This window comes from Chaetura pelagica, unplaced genomic scaffold, assembly GCF_000747805.2.
Source record: "Chaetura pelagica isolate M959 unplaced genomic scaffold, ChaPel_1.0 scaffold718, whole genome shotgun sequence".
Lineage (NCBI taxonomy): Eukaryota > Metazoa > Chordata > Aves > Apodiformes > Apodidae > Chaetura > Chaetura pelagica.
The window spans coordinates 61,117-71,833 of NW_009954180.1; the positions used below are offsets into that span (position 1 = coordinate 61,117).

Below are 10,717 nucleotides of genomic sequence, written 5' to 3' on the forward strand. Positions count from 1 at the left end.
CTGGGCAACCTGGGCCAGGCTCTCCCCACCCTCACAGCCCAGAATTTCTCCCTCCCATCTCAGCTCCAGCTCCCTCTGCCAGCTGGAAACCCTTCCCCCTGCTCCCATCCCTCCCTGCCCTTGTCCCAAGCCCCTCCCCAGCTTTCCTGGAGCCCCTTCAGGCCCTGGAAGCTGCTCTCAGGTCTCCCTGGAGCCTTCTCTTCTCCAGGCTGAACACCCCAACTCTCCCAGCCTGGCTCCAGAGCTGCTCCAGCCCTCCCAGCATCTCCAGGGCCTCCTCTGGCCTCACATCCAACACTTCCCTGACTCTGACTCTTCCATTTAGCAGCATTTAAGTGGGATAAAAGATGCTCAGGAAAGATGGTGCCTTCTCAGAACCAACCAATGCCTCATCCCTGTTGTAGTAAGGACTCTGGTTTTACCTCAGCCCTGGGTGCCTGGAACCAGACCCCTCAGGTGTTCTCTCCCAGTTCCCGTGGGTCGGGCCCATCCCCTCTTAAGGAATCATGTCACACAGCCCAGGGAACCCCCCAGGCCGGGCCCAAGGAGGAAATTCCTTTCACCAGGTCTCCCCTCCAGCACGTTAAGCTAGGGAAGCATCAACTCTTTTCCCAGGAGGCTGAGAGAGGCCCCAAGTACCTTCCAGTGGTGTTGGTGAGGGGGTGGGGACGGGGGAAGGTGACTCTGCCAGCTGCTCCAACGTGCTGCGCTTCTTCCCCTCCTTGGACTTGGCAATGACCATCTGGGCTTTCAGGGCATCCTGCTCCAGGGACTTCATCCTGCCTCGGGAACGAGGGGGGGGACAGAGGCATCAGGCTTTGTGTCCCTGGGAAGAGGCAGCGCTGCCTTCTGCCCCCAGCCCACCAGAAGGGCCCCATGGAGCACCCCTGGGTCCTGGGGTGGGGAGGAGAGGAGCTGGCTCTGCTGTCCCCCTGAGCCACACAGGCCCGTGGGGGGCACAGCCCAGAGCTCAGCTCAGGGGCTGAGAGGCCACAGCTCCTGCCAGAGGTGGCAGCTCCCATGGGAGACCGACCCAGGCTGGGCAAGGAGCTGCAGGGGCTCACAGGAGCAGTTCTCAGGGCCTGGCTCTCCCCTGTGCTCTCAGGCTGCTGCATCTTGACCCTCTACAACCATCACATTATGGAACAGGCATGAAGAAGTGGGCTCAGCCCTCAGAAAATCTGCTCCCTTTTCCCAGCCAAGCAGACCCAGCATCCCACCCCAAAACCTCCTTCTCTTGGAGACAACTGCTGGGAGTCTGTGGGACCTCATGGAAATGAAGACAAGCAACAACTACAGTTGAATCAGACTGGTTTGGGTTGGAAGGGACCTTGAAGAACATCAGTCCCAGCCCTGCATGGGCAGGGACACCTCCCAGCAGCCCAGGCTGCTCCAAGCCCCATCCAACCTGCCCTTCAACACCCCCAGGAATGGGGCAGCCACAGCTTCCCTGGGCAGCCTGGGCCAGTGTTTCTGGAATTCCCTCCCTGCCCCTCACTGCAGCGGGAGGCAGGGGCAGAGGTGGGAGCACGGGACATGCAGCTGGCAGGGAAGGGGCTGTGCACACCTGGATTGGCCTCCTGACCCAGGGCATCTCGAGGCGTGACTCTGCTCTGGAGCAGCCCCCTGAGCTGGCCTGGCCCCGGGGGCAGGTGCCCACTGCCGGGACTGGTACAGCCTCCTGGCCAGGTCCTGCTCGTACTGTTTAATACTGTCTTCAAGAGCTGAGGATCTGAGGAGGAGGAGGAGGAGGAGGAAGAGGAGGAGGAAGAGGAAGAGGAGATGATGGTGATGAACATCGCAGCGGACAAGCGCAGGGGGAGAAAGAAACAGGTACAGGAACAAACCCTGGGAAGGAGAGACCCGGGGCTGACACAGCCAGGGGGTCCTGCTGGCTGGAAAAGACCCTGAAGATCAGTGAGTCCAACCATTAACCCAACTCTGCTGAGCCCAGCACTAACCCACGTCCCTCAGCACCACATCTACACGGGTCAGAAACACCCCCAGGGACGGGGACTCAACCACCTCCTGGGCCAGGGTTTGGGAGCCCTTCCAGTGAAGGAGTTTCCTCTAAAATCCCATCTCACACCACAGGCTCCTACACCTGACCCTGCCCTACACCCAGTGCTGCAGAAGCAGGAACCTCCAGAGCACCGTGTGGGATGATGGACCCAGAAGCATCGTCCTGCAGAGCTGCAGCTGGAGCCTGTTCCCTGCCCGGGCTGGGAGGGGAGCCCAGGGCACCTGGCAGAGCCCTGGGAAAAGCCCCCGAGCTGCTGGGGACACAGTGTGTGGGTGTGAAGCCAAGGGAGGGAGCACAGGGCACGGGTGGGTGTGTGAGCACAGGCCTGAGGGGCTCTCCATGTGCTTTTGCACCTGGGTCTGACCCCCTGCACCTTGGTGTGACCCCAGGAAATGGGGAAGCCAAACAGAGAAGCACATTGTGAAAAGTCTGTTTGCCCTGGAGGACGTGTGAGTGGAGGGGTGAATGACTGCCCAGATCATGGAATACCAGGCTGGGTTGGGTCGGAGGGACCTAAAGCCCATCCAGTCCCAGCCCTGCATGGGCAGGGACACCTCCCAGCAGCCCAGGCTGCTCCAAGCCCCATCCAACCTGCCCTTCAACACCCCCAGGGATGGGGCAGCCACAGCTTCCCTGGGCAACCAGGGGCTCCCCACCCTCACGGTGAGATGCCCACAGCCCCTCTGGACACCTGGGGATGTGCCTGCACCTCCTCAGCCCCATCCTCCTCTGGCACTAGTGCCAGGGGCTGCGTGTGCCCCCCCTGCTGTACTGGGGTCCCAGGGTGTCTGTCCCAGCAGAGCACAGGGGGTGCTGGGGGTGGATCCCATGGCCTGGCATAGCACGGATGACACGGGGAGAAAAAGGAAAAGCCCAAGAAGGTGCAAAGTGATGGGGTCAGGAGTGACAGGACACAGACCAGAGAACTGGAAAGAAGCAGAAGACAGCAGATTAGAAAGGAAGTCATTGCATCAGTGGCATGCACTTCAAACACAGGTTAGTGGGGCTCAGCACCAGGTGCAGGATGGGGCAGTCCCAGCACCAGGCTGCCTGGGGGCCTCTGGGAACAACACCTGAGCTGCTGCCCCCTCCCTGTGCCTGTGCCAGCAGCTCTGGGAGGGGATCCTAGGAAGGCCAGAGCATCCCGGGGGCTCAGGGGCAGCAGGGATGTGGCAGCAGCTTTGCCTGACAAGAAGGAGCACATCATGGTGGAGTCCCCTTCTCTGGAGATGTTCCAGCCCCCCCTGGATGCAATCCTGAGGGATGTGCTCCAGGCCACCCTGCTCTAGCAGGGGCTTGGACCAGATGATCTCCAGAGGTCCCTGCCAACCCTGATGACTCTGTGATGGTTACTGATCCCTGCTGAGGCCAAAATAAGCACCAAGGAGTCAGGCAGGCACTTCTGCAGGGATTAAATAAAAAACTGCAGGTTGGTCTTGGAATGAGAGTGGAGCTGAGGGTCCTGAGCCCAGCAGTACCAGATCATGGAACAGCAAGACAGCTGCTGGGATGCCAGGATCCCAGACTGGGTTGGGTTGGAGGAACCTCAAAGCCCACCCAGTCCCACCCCTGCATGGGCAGGGACACCTCCCAGCAGCCCAGGCTGCTCCAAGCCCCATCCAACCTGCCCTTCAACACTGCCAGGGATGGGGCAGCCACAGCTTCCCTGGGCAACCTGGGCCAGGGGCTCCCCCACCTCACAGCCCAGAATTTCTCCCTCCCATCTCAGCTCCAGCTCCCTCTGCCAGCTGGAAACCCTTCCCCCTGCTCCCATCCCTCCCTGCCCTTGTCCCAAGCCCCTCCCCAGCTTTCCTGGAGCCCCTTCAGGCCCTGGAAGCTGCTCTCAGGTCTCCCTGGAGCCTTCTCTTCTCCAGGCTCAACACCCCAACTCTCCCAGCCTGGCTCCAGAGCTGCTCCAGCCCTCCCAGTATCTCCGGGGCCTCCTCTGGCCTCTCCAACAGCTCCGTGTCCTCCCTGTGCTGGGACCCCAGCCTGGCCCCAGCCCTGCAGGGGGCTCAGCAGAGGGGACAATCCCCCCCTGGCCCTGCTGGTCACACTGCTGGGGACACAGCCCAGGACACGGGGGGTTTCTGGGCTCATGTTGAGCTCCTCCTCACCCAACACCCCCAGACCCTTCTCCTCAGGGCTGCTCTCCATCCATTCTCCCCCCAGCCTGGATTTGTGCCTGGGGTTGCCCTGACCCATGGGCAGGACCTTGCCCTTGGCTTTGTTGAACTTCATGTCCATAAGCACTTCAGGAACACAAGCAGGTCTGTTCCATGATCACGTAACAATGGGGAGCTTTGTTCTCTCAAAGGCCCAGACAATCAGCCAGCTCTCACTGAAGGTCCCACTCTCTATTTCCTCACCCTGGAGCCTCCCCAGAGATGACAGCATCGTTATCACCCATGTCTGAGCACAGGCACTGGAACTTCCAGGTGGTCCCACAACTCACAGAATTCCCTCTGGCCTTTTATATGTCAGGGGGGGAAGGATGAGCCCCTGGCAGCCCTGCTCCCAGCAGCTCTCCTTTCCTTCACCCCCCAAAAGAGACAGACTGTCCTTTGCATGCCTCCTGCAGGAACACCACGGGAAGAAAACCAGAACTGGTTATAGGAGAAGCCTGACTAATTCTTGAAAGAATTATGTGACACAGTAAATGCCTGGACGGGTTTCAAGTCTTCAGTTCTGAGCCAGGAACTTCTCTTCCTTCTCCAAGAGTTTTTCATCACCCTTTCATAGCTGCTGGGCCAGCCTGTGTGGGTAGGAATGCTCTCCTCTTGCCCATTTCTGGACCTCAGCAACTTTTCCAGCCCAGTGCACTGATGATGGGAAATGCTTTTCTCACGCTGAGGTTCCCGTGCAGCTCCAGTCACTGCCGGGTGTGACTGGGAGGGTGGGAACACCCCCCCCATCCCAGGAAGGTGCCTCAGGGGTGGTTTTTAGAGAACTCCACTTTCTGTGTGATCGTGGAGCAGCGTTGCAATGAGGCACCTCCCCGTGCAGCTGCCAGGGGGGAGCTCAGCCCAGCAGAGGCTGCTCCAGACCCTCCGGACGGGGCAACATCCAACCTCCCTCAGCACCCCCTGGTCCGGCTCCCCCGGCCCCCCCAGGACATGCAGCAGGCCCCCCTGCCCTGGGCTCAGCCCGGGGAAGAGGGAAGGGTCTCATGCCTCACCGTGCTGCCCTCCACATGGCCCGTTTCTCTGCCTCCAGAGCACGACGTTCAGCCGGGGAGAGCTCCTTGTCCTGGGCACTGAGCAGCTCCGGGCTCTGCATCCGCAGCCGCTCCTGGTGCCGCCGCTCGGCCTTGGCCGTTCGCACCGGGGCCCCCCCGTCCCCTGCCCCCGGGCACGGGGGGCTCAGCCTGGGCAGAGAGAGAGGGAGAGGTCCCACCCAGCCCTCACCTGCTCCAGGTGGAGCATCTGCCTGGGAGGAAAGGCTGAGGGAGCTGGGGCTGTTCAGCTGGAGAGGAGGAGCCTGAGGGGGGGTCTCCTCAAGGCTGAGCAGGATCTGCAGGGGGTCAGCAGGGGGGGACCAGACTCTGCTCAGGGCTGCCCAGGGACAGGCCAAGGGGCCATGGGCACAAGCTGGAGCACAGGAGGGTCAAGCTCCCCAGGAGGAGGGACTTGTTGCCTGGGAGGGTGGCAGAGCCCTGGGCCAGGCTGCCCAGAGAGGCTGTGGAGGCTCCTTCTCTGGAGACACCCCAGCCCCTCTGGAGGCTCCTGTGGGACCTGCTGGGGGTGACCCTGCCCTGGGGGCTGGGAGGGGGGGTCTCCAGAGCTCCCTGCCAGCTCCTGCCATCCTTTGACACTGTGACACCACCTTGGGAGATGGATGGACAGACATCAGAGGTGAGTTTCCCTTAAGCAGGTGGTTCTGGTCACAGTTTCACTGTCTCCACAAAACCCTTCTGCAGGCTCTGCTGAGCAGGAGGAGCCACCTGCCCTGTCCCTGGCAGCTCCTGGGCAAGGGACACTGCTGAGCCACTTACCCAGACATCGAGCTGGTTCTGTGCTCAGGCTTGATCCCATCTTCCAGTGAATTCCTCTGTGAGCTGCTGTTCTCCCCGACCTCAGAAGGCCTAGAGCAAGAGCAGCAGGTCAGCCACGGGCTGCCAGGCCCAGGAAAGGCTCAGAACCCTTCCAAGCCCCCCAGAGCCACAACCAGCTCCGTTTGCCCTCATGAATTTGCTTCTCCAGGGCTGGAAGATGTCCCTGGCCAGGCCAGGAGAGCTCACTCCTAACATAACTCACTTCCTTCATCTGGAGCAAGGAACCACCCACTCCCACACACACACACTCCTCAAAGCTGCCAAGCTCTGGCCCAGCTCTAGCCTGGCTCTTCCCAGCTTCCCTTTTGTGCTGGGTAGCCTGGCTGCTTCCCTTGCTGCGGGCAGATATGGGTACACCTGATGTCAGATGGTGACTGCTCCCAAGGGATGACCCCTTGGGCTGTAAGAGGATGCACATCTGGGCTGTAAGAGGATGCACATCTGGGCTGTAAGGGATCCTGAGTGCTCTCCCACTGCCTGGCACACTGAGGCTTAATGCTCACAACCAAACCACTGCAAAGCTTCCCAGGATCCCTGACTGGTTTGGGCTGGAAGAGACCTTAAAGATCATCTAGTTCCAACCCCCCTGCATGGGGATCCCTCCCACCAGACCCTGAGATCTTGTTTTTACTGCTCAGGTTAATTTGGATTGAATGCCAATGTTCTAGCAGGACAAAAAGCATTTCAAGCAGCATAAATGGAGCCTGCTCCACTGCCTGGCCCTAGTTCAAGCCTGGATAACCATCACCTGGGAGCCAACTGATGGATCCAGCCCTGCTGTCCTGAGCTCCCACACTTAGTACAACAACAGAGGTAACTGGGCCTTCCCCCCAGACCAAGAGGCTGGTCTGCATCTGGCTGCTGTGCTGCCCTGGAGCTGCCCTGTCAGCACTGGAGGTCTCAAGATGTTCGTTATGTGAGAAGTTTCTCAGCAGAGACTGGGCAGAAATAACATCATGAGATTCAAAATCGCAGGATAAGGGTTTTCAGCCTCCATAAGACTGACAATAATAGTGTTTGTGAGAAGAATGTCTGTACCAGAGACCTGGAAGGGAGAGTCAGGTAAGCACAGCTTCAGCTTTATTGTAGTGCAACCTTCTTTCTATCTGAAGTCTTGGGAGAAGCCTTTTCTCATTCCCAGTTCTAAGCCCAAGAATTAGAAAAACATCAAGGCAATCTGGAGGACAAGCCCAGGAGAACCAGGAAACAACAGCCTGAAGAACCCAAACCTGGATGCAGCATCAGGCCTAATCTTGAATTAATGATTAAACTCTCCAGATGTGCAGCTGAAGGAGCTTTTCTTCTGAAAAGAAAGAGCTGGAAAACCCTGCCCGTTTCCATGCTGAGGGAATGCTGGGCATTTCCCTGCCCTCTCCCCTGAACATGGCTGATCCTGGGACACCTCTGGCACACGTGGGTGGCAACAGTGGCATCTTACCGAGCTGCTGGGGGCTGGAGGCTCCTTCCATTGAGCCTTTCAATCTTGTACTCGACCCCTTCGATGATGACACTGGACTGCACGTTCCCCTCAGGCACCTGCTTCACCATCTCCTCCTCTTCTGCCTCCTCCTCCAGCAGAAGGGCACGTTTTTGCTGCAGCTTTCGAGCTGCCAGAAGAAGAGAGACCCATCTTACAGCCCCTGCAGGCACCAGCAGAGCAGCCACCAAACTCCTCCACGCTGCACCGGCCGGAGCTGCTCCCGGGTGATGGCACAACCCTGCTGGGAGAGCCGGGTGCCTGGTGCCTGTGCTCCCCCCTGCCTCCCCGTGGGGAAGGGTCCCCCCACCAGCCCCTCCTTGCACACATCCCAACCCACCTTCCTCTTCCTTCATTTTCTTCAGGTCGTCCTCTCCCACCAGGGAGACGCGCTTGGGGGGCCGGTCCAAGCCACCACAACTCACCTCTGGGGAAGTTCTGGGATTCTCTGTGTTGGTCTGATCAGGTGATTCCTAGAAAAAGAAAGTGAGAGCCTGGCCCAGGTTGCCCAGGGAAGCTGTGGCTGCCCCATCCCTGGGGGTGTTGAAGGGCAGGTTGGATGGGGCTTGGAGCAGCCTGGGCTGCTGGGAGGTGTCCCTGCCCATGCAGGGGGGCACTGGGTGGGCTTTGAGGTCCCTCCAACCCAAACCAGGCTGGGATTCCAGGATACTATGACTTAATACATTTACAGACAGGACTCTGCAGGGTGAGCACCCATAGGACCAAAGGACTCCCATCTTCCAAGGGGACCTCAAGACACCCTTCCTGCAGGACAGCTTGCTTGGGAGGGAACACATCTCAGCCTCCTCCCTGCCCTCACCCTTCCCTCACCCACCAGCAACACTCAACCTTGTGTTTCTGCAACTCCTGCCCAGGCAGCCCCAGGTACCTGCGTGTCCAGCAGAGGGTGGGACAAGGGCACAGCTGCAAAGGTCTTGTAGGCTTGCTTGACGTTGATGGGGATCTCGTCAGGAGAGGGTGGTGAAGGTGGCTTCTGCTACAGGGACAGACACAGAAGGCAAAGGTGACCAGAGGTGCTACAAAAAACCAGACACGGGTCAAACGCAGCACAACCCTGCAAAGCCTGGGGAGTGGGATCCACGGGCAGCTCTGCAGCCTGGGTGGGCAGGGGGCACCACGGGCTCCTCTGCTGCTCAGGCTGGGGAGGAAGGAGCCTCCTGGTGGTACCAGAACCTCCCTGGCTTGAGCAGAGTGTTGGGAATGATCTCTTGGCCGAGGGGCCACGCTGCTGTCATGGTCCTGAGGGATTCCCACCCAGTTCAACCAGCACGTGCCTGCTGAAGCAGTGGGTGCTTGGGGCTGGGACAGGACAGCTGGGTCTGGCCCTTGCTTTGGGCTGAACCAGCCACATTTTGTTGGTTAGAAAATGCAAGATAAACCCCAGCCTCACCTGGCCTTTCTGACTGAAGGGGCCTCCTTCACCAGACAGGATCTGTGAGTCTCATCTGGGTTTTGCAGTGGCTGTTGCACTTCTGGTCACCCAGTGACCAGTGTGCACTTCTACACACCCAGGGCTAATGGTCACTGTCTCCCAAACCAGAGTGGGGACCCAATCACAGGCCTGCTCTCTGCAGAACACCTGCATTTCACCTCCAATTATCTTCCTTTCTGAGAACTCCACTCACTCAGAAACACCTGGCAAGGCCCTAGAGGACCCTCCTACTGCCTGTCACTTGTCTTTGCTGGTCTGTTCCTCACCCCTCTTCCCCATGGCCCCCTGACTCAAGGAGGAAGAAGAGGTGGGATGACCTGCTCAAAGCACCACAGGAGTGAAGAGGAGCAGGGGGGAGTGATACCCCTCACCTTCCTTTCTGCTAGAAAGCAAATCCCTTGAGTTGCTCCATTCCCTCAACCCCTCTGGCTGCACTGACTCAGTTTCAGGCTCTTCTTTGTCCTGGACTGAGGTTAAAGTATCTTGTTTGATAGTGTTCCCTTGTGCACAGGCTAAAGAACAGCACAGAGATCTGAAGAAATGGTCATTTATGTGAACCTTGGGCAATTACATGGATTATTATTATTATTATTATTATTATTATTATTATTATTACAGCTGTTGGCCTGCAAATCAGGTCTCTAATCTGGAGTCATGTCAGACAAGCTCCAACAAAAAGAGAAGGGCCACATGGCAGGCAGACAAGCCTCCTGTCATGACCAGAACACCTGAATCTTTCTCACCAACACGGAGCCCAGGGATTCTGAATCTTTCAAAAACAATCACTTTGCAAGTCGTCAAACTTATTACCAGCAAGATGGAGTTGGCTCTTGCTGCAAGATGCAAGACATGGACAGACAAAGGCTCTGAAGGATTTATGACTCAACAGGAGGCAACTCCTCCTAAATAAGGAGCTAAAACTGAAACTGCCCTGGGGGTTTCAGCTCCTCCAGCTGGACACTGGGTTAGAGAAGACACAGGGCAGGCTGGGGAGGCTCATCTGTGTTAGAAAAACCAGTGTGGTGCACTGAGCACGACCCTGCTGGTGAAGAGGAAGGGTCTTCCCCCAGGCTGAGGCACAAGCCAAGGTGTGCGGCCTCTGAACTCCAGGATCCCCCCCTGGGATTTGCCTTCAGCCTTCCTCTCCAGATCAAGCGGCCCCAGAGCAGGCAGGGGCAGGCAGACACAGCTCAGCAAGGAGGGGGTGCAGGCCACTTACAGGGCTGTGGGTCCTGCTGCAGAGCTGGGGCTGCTGGAAGGGGTTGGGGCTGTCCCCGTCCTCGGGACCCTGCGGGGCAGCGCTTTGTCGCAGGCGGGGCAGGGGCTGAATGACCCCCGGCTTGGTCTGCTGGTGTCAGTCCCACAGCAGGGGCAGGCAGAGGGGAAAGGAGAGAAGAGAAACGAGCGGTTAGGGCAGCAAGATGTCAGTGCCATGCAGGGCAGCAAGATGTCAGTGCCATGCGGGGCAGCAAGATGTCAGTGCCATGCAGGGGAGACGGACAAACCCCTGCACCCGAGCTCAGCTCCTTGGGGTGCCGGGAGGCAGAGCTGGAAGGCACCAGCCCGTGCCAGGGGGGCAGGCAGAGAGAGCCAGACAGTCAGGGTCAGGGCAGGATCAGTGGGTTACGGGGCACAAGGAAGAACCTGCCCCACGAGAGCGGCTGCGCGGGGCAGGGCGGGAGCGCGACAGGGCCCGGGAGCGGCAGCAGC

General features: G+C 59.0%; 1 protein-coding gene across 1 annotated transcript in view; it reads right to left on the reverse strand.

Moving 5' to 3' along the window:
- The window catches only part of LOC104393380 (protein scribble homolog), a 92,214-nt gene that overhangs the window by 6,068 nt on the left and 75,429 nt on the right, over positions 1–10,717 (reverse strand). Inside the window, 7 exon segments of the mRNA XM_010002861.1 lie at positions 689–779; positions 5,202–5,390; positions 6,018–6,107; positions 7,516–7,684; positions 7,895–8,027; positions 8,444–8,551; positions 9,818–9,840. Of these exon segments, the coding sequence (XP_010001163.1) occupies positions 689–779; positions 5,202–5,390; positions 6,018–6,107; positions 7,516–7,684; positions 7,895–8,027; positions 8,444–8,551; positions 9,818–9,840 (803 nt within the window).